Source organism: Phyllobates terribilis, unplaced genomic scaffold (genome assembly GCF_046119375.1).
Source record: "Phyllobates terribilis strain yellow unplaced genomic scaffold, ASM4611937v1 Scaffold_5__5_contigs__length_657084704, whole genome shotgun sequence".
In the NCBI taxonomy this organism is placed as follows: Eukaryota; Metazoa; Chordata; class Amphibia; order Anura; family Dendrobatidae; genus Phyllobates; species Phyllobates terribilis.
Window position 1 is genome coordinate 128,930,130 of NW_027362765.1, and position 14,950 is coordinate 128,945,079.

At 44.4% G+C, this 14,950-nt stretch overlaps 1 protein-coding gene across 1 annotated transcript in view; it reads left to right on the forward strand.

The window, feature by feature from the left end:
• LAMA5 (laminin subunit alpha 5) overlaps positions 1–14,950 on the forward strand; it is a 248,368-nt gene that overhangs the window by 90,193 nt on the left and 143,225 nt on the right. The window contains exons 6-21 of the mRNA XM_073682987.1: positions 111–208; positions 1,970–2,085; positions 2,678–2,796; positions 2,921–3,011; positions 4,979–5,113; positions 6,698–6,757; positions 7,099–7,239; positions 7,428–7,565; positions 7,857–7,991; positions 8,368–8,502; positions 8,662–8,799; positions 8,937–8,989; positions 9,839–9,938; positions 10,037–10,086; positions 11,603–11,708; positions 12,139–12,238. Of these exons, the coding sequence (XP_073539088.1) occupies positions 111–208; positions 1,970–2,085; positions 2,678–2,796; positions 2,921–3,011; positions 4,979–5,113; positions 6,698–6,757; positions 7,099–7,239; positions 7,428–7,565; positions 7,857–7,991; positions 8,368–8,502; positions 8,662–8,799; positions 8,937–8,989; positions 9,839–9,938; positions 10,037–10,086; positions 11,603–11,708; positions 12,139–12,238 (1,715 nt within the window). The remainder of the gene's footprint in view (positions 1–110; positions 209–1,969; positions 2,086–2,677; positions 2,797–2,920; positions 3,012–4,978; positions 5,114–6,697; positions 6,758–7,098; positions 7,240–7,427; positions 7,566–7,856; positions 7,992–8,367; positions 8,503–8,661; positions 8,800–8,936; positions 8,990–9,838; positions 9,939–10,036; positions 10,087–11,602; positions 11,709–12,138; positions 12,239–14,950) is intronic.

Below are 14,950 nucleotides of genomic sequence, written 5' to 3' on the forward strand. Positions count from 1 at the left end.
AAAAAATACCATCCTAATGTGCATGCATGTAAAGATATTCTCTGTTTGTGGGACATAGGGCAGTAATGAGGCTAAAACTTATTAAAGGAATTTTTTTCTTTTTTTAACAGTACTTTTACAGTATCAAAGACATCAGCATCGGGGGGCGCTGTGTCTGTAATGGGCATGCTGAAGTCTGCAATGCCAAGGACCCTACTAATCCATACAGGTAAGAAAGAACTGCAGAGAAATGGGGGGCACTTTTTGTACATCTATATGGGAGTCTAATTGCTCCCCCAGACTCTCTATAAACATACTGTATGGGACCTGTGACTCCAATGAGGCATAGGGTTCAGGCTGAACCCCAGAATATATTATGAGTTTCTGGATCATTCTGGAGCCGTGAGTAATTGTCTTATTATGTGCACCTTGACAGCTGACGGGAGCCGAGATGATGGACTGGGGTTATCAGCGGATCTGCCCCTCTTGTCAGCTACATCTTCTTGCCTCCAGCAGCTTCATTGACATGATCCAACAGTGTCAGCAAACTTTTGATCAAAGGCGCCGTTCTACCTTCCTCCGAGGGTCACACATGACCCCAGCAGTAATCTGCTATGATATTTATGACAGGTTCCTCTAAGAGGAGACAACAGTGGTGATAAGTCTGTTATTTCTGCTGTGGAAGGATGTGAATCTCGCGGGAGGTGCAGGGGGCCGTAACAGTAATTTATTGCATTGGCAGATGTTACCTGAGCCCTATATCTCCTTGTATATGACTGATATGTTCTGTACTGGCCTGACAGGCCACTGTTTATGATGTGTAGTTATAAAAATCACTTCTTGTAACTTCACTGCATTCTTTAAAAACCCTTCTGTATATCATGATCTTTTATTTTACCTTCACACTGTCCAGTCTCTATCAGCAGTGCCCATTATATATGCCCATCCGTGCTACAAAGGTTCATTAACTTCACATTTTCTTGACTCTTCTGTAAATCACATGCACTGATGTTTGGACAATTTTCCTCTTTACTGCCCAAATTTCTTATTCTTCCTATATACCATAACATTTCTTATCTTTCCTATATACCATAGAATTTCTTATCTTTCCTATATACCATAAAATGTCTTATACTTCTTCTATACCCCCAACATTTATTTTTCTCTTTACACCCCAAACTTTTTATCTTTCTATACCCCACAAATTTCTTATCCTTCCTCTTCATCCCCAAAATTTCTTATCCTCCCTATATACCCTAAAATTTTTTGCACTTTTGCTTGATCCTCAAATTATTGTTCTCTTCTTTACCCCAAAATGTCCTTTCTCTTTTTCTTTTACCCCAAAAGTTCCCTGCCATTCCTCCTTACCTAAAAATATTTGTGTCTCTTCCCTTTCGAGAGGATTCTGGTTTTTCTGAATTCCTATTACCGGTTCAAACCTTTTCTGTGGGTTGGACATTGACTTATAAGGTAGCTGCCTCCTAAAAGTGGCACTAAAAAGTCAGTTTTCTTGCTTCTGAATGAGAGCTGATTTGCATACCTGTTCCCCTGACGATATTGTACCAGCTGGGTCTCTTCTATGAGAATCAGAACCCTCCACCCTTCCCTCTTTACTTCCTTGCCCTTCCTCTGCACCCTAAACTTTTCTTGTCCATCCTCTGACCTTCGTCTTGCTGCTGTTCCCCCATCAGTGATCTTCACTTGATAGTCTTCCCCTTCAATGACCTTCATCTCACCCTTTGCCTTTAGGTTATCCTCTTTCTTCTTCAATAGTCTTGACTTTTCCTGCCTCTACCAATGACATTTGTTTTACTCTATCCGTAAATGTCACCCATCTTCTCTTTACTCTTGGTATCCCCTTCCTCTGTTCCCCTGACATTAACCTTGACCCTTTTCTTAGGGTTAGATGCTCCTTGGTGGCTAATACTATATTAATCCAATGAACTTCGCTGAGCTTCTTTAAGACTTTTCTCCTTTTTCCTCCTCCAAGGCTTCAGTGTGACTGTCAGCACAATACTTGCGGGCCATCGTGCGGCAGCTGCTGTCCCGGCTACCACCAGCTACCGTGGAAACCGGCCACCATGGATAATCCCAATGAATGCGAACGTAAGTCCTGACCTCCCGGATTCACCCCCCCAGTCTGACTCAGTATTTTCTAGAAGATTTTCCAAGAATAATGAGAAGTCCTGGAGTTATGTGGGTAGCGCTGTCTCCTGAGGCGATGCTACGCGGTCACACACATTTTTTTATGGCTGATTTTATGGTTTGGACAACATCTGTTTCTAAATACTTTGTTCGTGAATATTAAAGCAGCGCCATAGGTGTGAGGCTGCCATACCGAACCGAACTGCTGTAGGTAACCTAGTCACCCAAAGGTGGGCTAATGCCTCCTTTCAATTCCAAGGTTTCCAAGATCCTGACTTGCTGTCATTGAATGGAAATATTCATAGTTTACCTTCAGAGACTGGAAATTCAGCTCCACATCTCTGACATCTGATACAAGGTGTAGGGCCCGTCACAGTGTAAGTATCACATATTCAGGACAGGTTTACAGTCCATGAATGCAATGAAGAAAGTTTACATTCACTGACAGCAATCAGATAATGTCAACATGTAGGACAGATGAAAATTGGTAAAAAAAACAACCTTTTTGATAGGTTTGCCTTTGGCCTCTTACTCCGGGTTTCTTATTTTGCAGCATGCAATTGTAACGGACATGCCTACAACTGCTACTACGACCCCGAGGTTCATAGAGTCAGGGCGAGCATTAATCGTCAGGGACAGTACGAAGGCGGAGGAGTCTGCTTGGATTGTCAGGTAGGGTGGATGTGGGATGTGATGCCCCCTGTCTGTACATGGCATCTCTGCTCTCTAATAATGATTATAATTATACTATATGCTTTCTCGATATTGAATAAAACCATGTTATTGGGTTGTTTAGGACAATACCGACGGTATCAATTGCGAGCGATGCCGCCACGGATACTACAAATCACCAGATCATCCTACCGACTCGCCGTACACTTGTCAACGTAAGTACTGCTAGGAATATACCCTATAATCCAAAGGTGTGCCCTACAGACTGGCAACTGAGGACTCCAAAGCTTCTATACAACTGCCAGTGGGTACAAAGCTGGTTGGCTATGGAGTCCCCAATTTCCAGTTTATATGGCACCCGAGGATGAGCTGTTATCCCTGGAGCACTATACAGTGGGTACGGAAAGTATTCAGACCCCTTTAAATTTTTCAGTCTTTATTTCATTGCAGCCATTTGGTAAATTCTAAAAAGTTCATTTTTTTCTCATTAATGTTCACTCTGCACCCCATCTTGACTGAAAAAAACAACAGAAATTTAGACATTTTTGCAAATGTATTGAAAAAGAAAAACTGAAATATCACATGGTCATAAGTATTCAGACCCTCTGCTCAGTAATGAGAGAAGCACCCTTTTGAGCTAGTACAGCCATGAGTCTTCTTGGGAATGATGCAACAAGTTTTTCACACCTGGATTTGGGGATCATCTGCCATTCTTCCTTGCAGATCCTCTCCAGTTCCATCAGGTTGGATGGTCAATGCTGGTGGACAGCCAATTTCAGAGATGCTTAATTGGGTTTCGGTCAGGGTTCTGGCTGGGCCAGTCAAGAATGGTCACAGAGTTGTTCTGAAGCCACTCCTTTGTTATTTTAGCTGTGTGCTTAGGGTCATTGTCTTGTTGAAAGGTGAATCTTCGGCCAAGTCTGAGGTCCAGAGTACTCTGGAAGAGGTTTTCATCCAGGATATCTCTGTACTTGGCCGCATTCATGTTTCCTTCAATTGCAATCAGTCGTCCTGTCCCTGCAGCTGAAAAACACCCCCATAGCATGATGCTGCCACCACCATGTTTCACTATTGGGATTGTATTGGGCAGGTGATGAGCAGTGCCTGGTTTTCTCCACACATACCGCTTAGAATTATCACCAAAAAGTTCTATCTTCGTCTCATCAGACCAGAGAATCTTATTTCTCATAGTCTGGGAGTCCTTCATGTGTTTTCTCCCATCTCCATACTGCATCTCTGGAGCTCAGCCACAGTGATCTTGGGGTTTTTCTTTACCTCTCTCACCAAGGCTCTTCTTCCACGATTGCTCAGTTTGGCTGGACGGCCAGGTCTAGGAAGACTTCTGGTGGTCCCAAACTTCTTCCATTTAAGGATTATGGAGGCCACTGTGCTCTTAGGAACCTTGAGTAATGCAGAAATTCTTTTGTAACCTTGGCCAGATCTGTGCCTTGCCACAATTCTGTCTCTGAGCTCCTTGGGCAGTTCTTTTGAGCTGATGATTCTCATTTGGTCTGACATGCACTGTGAGCTGTGAGGTCTTATATAGACCGGTGTGTGCCTTTCCAAATCAAGTCCTATCAGTTTAATTAAACACAGCTGGACTCCAATGAAGGAGTAGAACCATCTCAAGGAGGCTCACAAGGAAATGGACAGCATGTGACTTAAATATGAGTGTCTGAGCAAAGGGTCTGAATACTTATGACCATGTGATATTTCAGTTTTTCTTTTTTAACAAATTTGCAAAAATTTCTACATTTCTGTTTTTTTTTCAGTCTAGATGGGGTGCAGAGTGTACTTTAATGAGAAAAAAAATTACTTTTTAGAATTTACCAACTGGCTGCAATGAAACAAAGAGTGAAAAATTTAAAGGGGTCTGAATACTTTCCGTACCCACTGTATTATGATCATTGAATCCAATGAGATATGATGGTTGTATACAGCCATACTCTTTGCAGCAGCTCTCTGCTCTGACCAATAGAGGCAGTCCCAAATGCTATCCATAGGCTGTAATAGCGGTGCCATTACGAGATAATCTCTTTAATGTATGATCCATGCTATGGAACTGTAAACCTTCCCATAGATAGATAGATAGATAGATAGATAGATAGATAGATAGATAGATAGATAGATGGAAAGATAGATATGATGAGCGTAGTATCTCACCTGTTGTGTTTCCATGCAGAATGTGTCTGTGACTCGGAGTTCATGAGTGGAAGTTGCGAGGACCTTACCGGAAGATGTTACTGTAAACCCAATTACACAGGCGAGGACTGCGGAGCCTGCGCAGAAGGGTACACCGACTTTCCCCAGTGTTACCGTAAGTTTGGTTTCTAGTTTCAGTTCATGTCACATTATGTGAACGTGTTCTGCAGTAGCTCCAGCACTTATGTTGAATTGCCCCTATTCATCCACCTCTTTAGCCTCCATTGGGCCTGTTTGTGACTACAGACCTTTTTCCTGCACTTTTCTGTGTAGTATACCACCTCAAAAAATGTAAATTGTGGACAATGGGCTGCATATGCCACTAAATGGCCACACGTCATAGTCTTTACACTGAATATATGTATGTCCAGAGAGCCTTAGTTTGGTGGAAAAAAGTAATTCCGGGTGTAGCTGGGGTTGTGCCCCACAACCTCGGAGTGAGCGTTCCTGTTTCCAGGCAGGCGAGTGTTAATTTTCCCAAGAGGCCATATGAGAGATCGGGACTGTTGCGGAGGGCCAAACCAATATATTGAAATTTACTTTGTTGAATATTAACATTAACATTTTATTTGAATTTTATTGCTTATTATTGATCAGATCAAAACCATATAATTTACTGACTTTTATAGTTTGTAAAAAACAGTAAATCATACTGCTCCTGTTATTCAGTCCTTGTACTATGATCAATAGCTCCCCCCAAAACAGTATGATGTCCCCACATCCCCCATACACAGTATGATGGTCCACAGCTCCGCACACAGTATTCTGGCCCGTATACACAGTAAGATGACTCTACAGCCCACCAACACAGTATGATGATTCTCACCCCCCAAAAAAGTTTGATCCTACACACGGTATGATCCCCTACAGTTCCCTATATAGAAAATTATGACCCTCAGAGTATGATTCTTCCATAGCCCCTTATACATAGTATGATGGTCCTATGGTCCCCCACGTAGTATGATCCTCCACAGACCTCAAACACAGAATGATTACCCCCTCCCCCACAGTCCCCCAACCCAATATGATGGCCTCTATAGCACTTCTATCACAGTATGATCCCCCATAGCCCCCAAACACAAAATGATGATCCAGACAGCACCCCTGACACAATATAATCCCCCTCAGCCGCTCAACACAGAATGATGACCCCACAGTATGATTGCTCACAGTCCCCCAACACATTATGATGGCTCCTACACAGTGACATACCCCACAGTCTCCAAACACATAATAATGGCCCCACAGATGAATGAAATAAAAAACAATTCACCCCACCCCCTTTCACCTGGCGTGCTGCGTTGGTTTCTGCTCTGCTCACTGAGGCTCCACAGGAGGTGCGATCCAATGACTCAGTCACACAGGCTGAATGGTGGAAGATGGAACTGACGGCTCCCTCCTCCACCATTGTATTAAGCGGTATCTGCATGCAGAGGATACAGATACCGGTGAAATCGGTGGTGGGGAGGGGGGCTGCAGCGTGCAGCCCCGGGGCCGCAGTTTACCCAGATCTGGTGTAGAGTATAATGCAGCAATACTTTTGCAGCTGATGAATCAAACTAGACTCCAACATAAACATTAGACATGTAGGTGCACCGGAGAAAGGAGGTGATGCAGAGTGCAGTACCTCACGTATAACACCTGATGGCGCTGTAAGTCCCTGACGTCTGATAACTTTTCTCTACTTTTCTCCTGGCAGCTGTTCCGGTTACGTCTGACAACACGGGGGCACAAAATCAGCCGGCGGGGGAGTTCATAAGTAAGAATAATACATTTTAATTATCTGTAATAAGATACAGATGGCTGTCACATAATTACAGGGCGTACACTGCGGGATCGGCCTGCAATAAGAAGCAATATAACTTGCATTTCTCTTAGCACTATCTCTGCTTGCTGTCAGTACATTATTTCTATTCAGAAGCTGACGTGACCTAGCGCTGCTTACAAAGTGGAGCACAGGAGTAACTATATCCGTATGAAGGCTCACTCCTATACTAATCCAGGGGAATATGCGGCATGGTGGCGGTAGATGCTCAGTAGGTTATATAAGATGTGACGGTGCAGTGCAGCCAGTGATGGAGACGTATCTTCCTCCTCCAGCCTGTGATTGTAATGTAGCGGGAACAGAAGGAAACGCCTGTCGCCGAGACTCATCTACAGGCACCTGTATCTGCAAATACAACTTCCAGGGAGAAGCTTGTGACACGTGTGCCCCAGGCTACCACGGTGCCACCTGCCAAGGTGAGTGTGCCACTATGGTGCTGGCATAGCCTTGTGAGCATCCCTCCATTATATATAGTAGAGTTACTGAATCACTGCCGTCTCCCCCCATACTTCTCTTCCCCTCCTTATTTCCTGTGTCTTTTCCATTAAAGTTCATATGTTTCTCCCTCCGGACATTAATTATCCTCTGCCCCTGTGACCCGCAGCGTGTCAGTGCTCCGGACCTGGCGTGTACGATGGAAGTTGTGATAAGGACAGCGGACAGTGTGCGTGCCGGGGCGGATTTGAGGGAACGTTCTGTGATAAATGTGCTCCAGGCTATTTCAACTATCCGCTGTGCCAGTGTGAGTCCTCTGTTCTCAGCATTTTATATTGACTCTCAAGGGTTTTGGGGGCCACTAATGTACTGCATACACTTCTGGGATGAATGGTCAGGACTCTATGCTCTCCCTGCCTTTGCTTGTTTCGTCACATAAGGGCGTCCCCCATTTATTAGAGTGATCCTGACTTTTCAGGTTTTGGGGTGCAAGTAAGAAATCAGAGTGCAGCAAAACCTAAATGTAGTTAGGTATTGTCGCCACCTAGTGGCGAAACAAGTTACTGCAATGCTTATGTTTTCTTGTACCTCTTGACAGTATGTGGGTGCAGCCCCGTAGGCACGTTACCTGAAGGCTGTGATGAGAGGGGGCGCTGCTACTGTAAGCCAGAATACAATGGTCCTAGATGTGAGCAGTGCTCTGTGGGATATCACTCCTACCCTTACTGCCAAGGTATGACAGATTCAATACCACGTGGATTTTTTACTTTTAGACCAATATGCACTGTATTAATTGCCTTTGTATTCCATGTGTCACCCTGTGCCAATGGGACATACTACTTATTGATTTATGAAATATTCTAGATTATGTGTATAACATGTATTTGTAGGGGCAGGAAGTGCCAAAAGTTTGAAACACTTGATGGACCCCAGTTACTTAGAATGGGGTCTGTCAGGTTCCTTTGTGGTATTTGTCTTTTTGATGGAAAAATAGTGCTGCATATTTCCCTTAAAATATGACAGATTTTGAATCGAGGCCATTAATCAATAAAGCAAAAAATAATGAACAGAGAACAATTTGTAATTTTATCTATTTTTTTTTTTCTTAGTTTGTTCATGTGATTATCGAAGGGCACTGGACAATAACTGCACCCCAACAGGACACTGCCAATGTCGCCCCAATTATGCAGGACCCAACTGCAATCAGTGTGCCCCTGGATTCTATGGGTTCCCCACCTGTACACGTAAGTATTCAATGCATGTTCCACTACTGGCCACTAGAGGATGCTCATGATCTTTCCACGTTTCTCCCATTCTATTAGACTATGGACACAGAGCATGATGGGGGGGATAGTTCTGGGAATGCTGCAGGCTGTTTACCTTTCCATCTATTCTTTGCATAGCTTGCCATTGCTCCAGAGAGGGTTCCCTCCACAACATATGTGACCTCCAGAGTGGACAGTGCAGGTGCCGGCCTGGAGTCACCGGACTGAGATGTGACACCTGTGCCAGTGGAACGTATGGATTTCCAAATTGTGAAGGTAATAAAGGAGGGGGAGCTCAATCTGGAGTCGCTTGGTGCAGGGCCTGACGGGACGGCATGACACAACGACTCTCTCTTTAGAATCTACTACAAAAATTGAATCTCTGATTTTATATTTCCCTTTTATTCTTTCAGTGGGACCCTGTAATCCAGCTGGATCCACCTCTATTAGCGTTGATCCCCCAGAGGTAAGTTAATATGAAAACCTGTAAATGAGTTATAATCTCTGGACATTCTTGCCTTGTTAGATGTATCCTCAAAGTGATCAGTACAGGAATTCCACTGCAAGTATTAAATTTCTCTGCAGCACCCCTGCAGGAAAAATGCAGTATTACACAATTTCAAGGAAAAGCAATAGACTGTCCCATATTAGGCACAAATGTGTCGGGTCCTCCAGGACTTTTATGGTCCAGGGTCCTGCTGCATCTACAAAACTTCTTAATTATTACCCAGTGTTCCCATAAACCATCAGAATTTTCAGAAACTTCACTGATTAAGACACCTCAATTTAAGTAGCTGTTGTCCGTCTAATAAGATAGTTCTCACTGTCTTATAGACTGGAAACCATAATGGGGCTGGGAAGCGGAAGTAAGGGGTTCATTAGTTGAACTTGCTGAGAACCCGAGCCCGTGCTGAGCTTGCATTAGTGAATCAGTGACGTATGGGTGAAAACGCGAGGGGCAGAATGGAGTGGGGTCTCGCAGCAGGGTCACAGCTGTTTTCCTGGAGCAAGCATTTGGAATGCACTCAGTCTCTGGCATCGGGTGACATGTGTCATTGAGCGGAGACGGAGATCACATGGGCAGAGGTGGTGATGATTTGAGCATTGCTGGCAGCCAAGGGGTTACCAGTAAGGCACTGGTCCTTTAAAGGTGCGGGGAGGGCAAAGTTTTCCCATGGGAGGAGTGAAGGGGTCTTGAGGGTTAGGTGGCTGTCTCCTCTCTTATAAGACTAGTATGCTCCATGCCCTATGGACTAGTATGTGGAGCCCCCTATGGATCTTTCATAGCCTCATCCTGTTCTCTCACATCCTTCAGGGCTCCTGCGAATGCAAGGAAAATGTGGAGGGCACAGCCTGCGACAAGTGTAAACCCTTATACTGGGACCTATCATCTGAACACCCTGAAGGCTGCAAACGTAAGGAGGTTTTTCCATGTTTTTCTAACGCCCTCATCCCCCACTATTATATACATCTATCTAAGTACTCAGACCAACCCTCTCTGTGCCTCCTGCAGGATGTGACTGCGGCTCCGGGACAATAAATGGAGTTGGAGAGTGTCGGCAGGTAGGAAGACAACTTACGTTATCTATATATATATCACATACAAGGGTATATATTACACACTGAATGTATTTTTAATATCTGCTTTATAGCTTTGCACTCATCAGTAGGGTTTTACTGCAATCGAATGCATAATATTACCTACAGAGTGAGAGAACAATGCCACCTAGTGGTAAAAACATCCAGAAAAACTCATTGGAACATTTTAAAATATGGTTTTGATGCAGAATTTCTCACCTACGACAGTGGAGACATTAGGCTGGGTCTTCACACGGTGTTTGTGGGGCTGTAGTGTGCATTGTGGCTCAGAACCGCATGGCAAAACCGAGATCGATACTTTATGGTTTCACAGCATAAAAAAATCCTGTATTGTCACGGATCTAAATTGGGATTCCTGATAAGTAGGAGAACCAATATAATCAGTGTTTGAGGCACTTGATTAGCAGTGTATAGGGGAATTGTCAGGGGTGATGGACTATGTACCATAGAGATGCAGAGGTCATCTGGGGTGATGGATAACGTGTGTGTAATTTCAGACACATGTCCGTTAGGGTTGACACGGTGAGCGGGAAGTTATCCTGCCCGATTTTCCCATATCGTTTACATGGGTGGCTGTTGAGTTTGATTGATTGTGTCTGGCCTTCCTGTCACTTCTGTTTTAAAGGGACAGTAAAAATAAAAATGTTATTTTTAACCTGTTAGGGCAAAATAATTGGTTGAAAACTAGAGATGAGAAAATTGATCTACAGGAGCCTGGTCCAGTTGTTGGGTCAATATTACGTGGTCGCTGGATGGGACCCTGTGTGCCACCTCCTACCTGATGGTATCCTGGGCTCCTCACATGACGTCGCTCCATGCCAGAGAATCAAAAGAGGAGTCGTGGATGCCATCAGGTAGGAAGCGGTTCTCGGGGTCTCATCCAGCAACCACGGAATAATGACCTGACCTCGGGACCAGGGTCCTATCAGTCTCTATTATGGACCCTTTTTGTAGCAGTTATATCCTCACTATTCTCTTTACTAGCATGGTGCGCCTTCATTTTCAGGATCGGTAAGGGAAGCCATGACCAAGCCACAAGGTATAACTGACTGTGATGGGAAACCCTTATTAATTGATTGAATATAAGACCCCTATACACATCAAAAAAAGTCGCCCAGACCTGCCAATTTCTGCAGGAACGGATGACCAGCTTATGTGTATGGTGCCCTCAGGATTCTTCCCCTATAGATGTAGTTGGTGGAAAGATGGATCATTATAATGAGTTTCAGCGTTGGGTCCATTTATTCTTAGGGGAGATAAGCCGCCACCAGAGGCATATGGGGTGGACAGAGGTGTTTGATAGCAGCCTTCTTCCATATTCTAATTGAGAATACATGCGCGCTCGGCCTAACAGAGCATGCATGTACATGGGGGATCATCAGTTTCCATCTGTTTGGAGTTTTTGGAGCTTATCAGCCCAAATCGAATGTCCAGCTTCTATAGCATTAACACTTCAATGTTTTGGTTCCCTGTTTACTAGGTCACTGGTCAATGTTTCTGTAAACCCAACATCTGCAGTGGATCATGCAACAAGTGCAAGGATGGATACTACAACCTGAAGCCCAACAGCTACTTTGGGTGCCAGGGTAGGCTTTTCTTCTGAAATGAACCTTACCCCATCCTCAAGTTGATATCATTGCCATAGAAATCTTCATATTGCTATTTATCCCCCACTGGGATGAGCTTGCCCTGTGCTCAATGCTGCCTCCTGCTGTATAATGCAATGAGTTGCTAAAAAGAGCGTGGGTAGGGTTGTGACAACTGCTCCGAGCACATTTCAGGCACAGAAAACTAGTTGTCATGTTACTCTTTTGACTTTCTGAGTCGCTGTTAGCCTCATGCCCTGTGGATGAATTCCCCTCTAATTGGATATCTGGAAATTCCTCTTTAATTCCCTGTTAGGAGAGCGGATGCCTCCCCCGCATTCCGGAGCTAAGACCCCTATAAATATCTTCACGCTGCCTCCTTGGACCCAGGCTTGGCAGAATGAACTAACCAGGTGTTTACCCCCTGCAGGATGCCAGTGTGACATTGGAGGCTCTATCGGGTTGGCATGCAACGCGAGGACTGGCGAATGCCAGTGCCGTGAAAATGTGCAAGGTCCCCAGTGTAACCAGTAAGTGTCTGCTGGAGACAGGAAGCATCTAATCTATCGTACGAATGCATTTAATATACCATACTAATGGCTGCATGTGTAGGTTACGTTCCGTCACTCACGCTGCGGCAGCTGCCACCTCTAATTAAATTACAGTGAAATCGACCTGTGTTTGTGCAGTAGGAAGTCAGCTGTAACCATGGCAGGTCATTACCGCAAGAAGACATTGGCCGAGGGTATAATAACTAGTGCCGGCTGGAAGTATCAGTAATATCATTTTCAAGACCACGGCTTGCTGTCAGGCATGGAAACTCTCCAGATTACTGCCAGAGGCTGAAAAATGGCTTCATCCAAGGATACAGAGCTATCAAGGCAGACTTATTTGTTATTAGCCTCTGTATTTCCATTCACCAGCAGCAAGTGGAGAGGAATACAAACATAACGTTTATTAGAAAGTTGACCGTGTTTTACATATACAGTTACCTTACTAAAAGCCCCCATGATCACTTATCCCTTATAGGTATGATGTATGAGGGACCACCAATAATACCGATGGTTCGAAAAGTGCCAGGACTATGTAGGGCCCATTATTCTGTATGGAGGACTATGTGGGCCCATTATTCTGTATGGAGGACTATGTGGGGCCCATTATTCTGTATGGAGGACTATGTGGGGCCCATTATTCTGTATGGAGGACTATGTGGGGCCCATTATTCTGTATGGAGGACTATGTGGGCCCATTATACTGTATGGAGGACTATGTGGGCCCATTATACTGTATGGAGGACTATGTGGGGCCATTATTCTGTATGGAGGACTATGTGGGGCCCATTATTCTGTATGGAGGACTATGTAGGGCCCATTATTCTGTATGGAGGACTATGTGGGGCCCATTATTCTGTATGGAGGACTATGTGGGCCCATTATTCTGTATGGAGGACTATGTGGGGCCCATTATACTGTATGGAGGACTATGTGGGGCCCATTATACTGTATGGAGGACTATGTGGGGCCATTATTCTGTATGGAGGACTATGTGGAGCCCATTATACTGTATGGAGGACTATGTGGGGCCATTATACTGTATGGAGGACTATGTGGGGCCCATTATACTGTATTGAGGACTATGTGGGGCCCATTATTCTGTATGGAGGACTATGTGGGTCCTATTATTCTGTATGGAGGAGTATGTGGGGCCATTATACTGTATGGAGGAGTATGTGGGGCCCATTATACTGTATGGAGGACCATGTGGGCCCATTATTCTGTATGGAGGACTATGTGGGGCCATTATTCTGTATGGAGGACTATGTGGGGCCCATTATACTGTATGGAGGACTATGTGGATCCTATTATTCTGTATGGAGGACTATGTGGGTCCTATTATTCTGTATGGAGGACTATGTGGGGCCATTATTCTGTATGGAGGACTATGTGGGGCCCATTACACTGTATGGAGGACTATGTGGGGCCCATTATTCTGTATGGAGGACTATGTGGGACCCATTATTCTGTATGGAGGACTATGTGGGGCCATTATACTGTATGGAGGACTATGTGGGGCCTATTATTCTGCATGGAGGACTATGTGGGACCCATTATTCTGTATGGAAGACTATGTGGAACCCATTATTCTGTATGGAGGACTATGTGGGGCCCATTATACTGTATGGAGGACTATGGGGGGCCCATTATTCTGTATGGAAAGCTATGTGGGGCCCATTATACTGTATGGAAAGCTATGTGGGGCCCATTATACTGTATGGAAAGCTATGTGGGGCCCATTATACTGTATGGAAAGCTATGTGGGGCCATTATACTGTTTGGAGGACTATGTGGGGCCCAGTATACTGTATAGAAAGCTATGTGGGCCCAATATACTGTTTGTAGGACTATGTGGGGCCCATTATTCTGTATGGGGGACTATGTGGGGCCCGTTATACTGTATGCTGGTTGGCCCGCAGCTTTGTCCAAGTTTTTCATTTTGGCCCTCTGTGTGTTTTGAGTTTGACATCCCTGTTCTATACGCTGAAGATTGTTCTTAATGACATTGGCTGTATGTTTGGGGTCGTTGTCATGCTGTAGAATAAATTTGGAGCCAATCAAATGCCTCCCTGATGGTATTACATGATAGATAAGTATCTATCTGTATTTCCCACCATTGAGGACACCATTAATCCTGACCAAATCCTGAACGTCATTTGCTGAAATACAGTCTCGGCGAACAAACTGCCTTCTGTTACAGATAAATATTTCACAATCCAGAGCATCTGCTGCCATTCTTTTGGTCCCCGGTTCCTGTGTTTTCATGCATAGTTCAGTCATTTGGCCTTGTTTCTATAGCAAACGTATAGCTTTTGACCACTATTCTTCCATGAAGACCACATCTGGCCAGACTTCTCTGAACAGTAGATGGGACCCTAGATCTAATATTTATCAAACCTACCCTTCCCGGTCTAAAAGTCTACAAATTTAAAGTGCAGGTAGGATCCAGCACTAACCAAAAACAGCCTTGATGTATGATGCGTCTTTCATCTTCTGCACTTGGCTGACCAAGCTTCTTCAAAAAAAGCTTGAACACATCTTGAAAACCTCAGTCTTGTTTGAAATTTTTGCCTGGGCATCCACATTGCCTATGAGGTTTATTGTGGAGAAATGTAAAGTTATGCTCTTTGGCAGTATTAATATGTGGGCTATCATATGTTCTATGGGGAGTAAAACTAGGAGATTCAC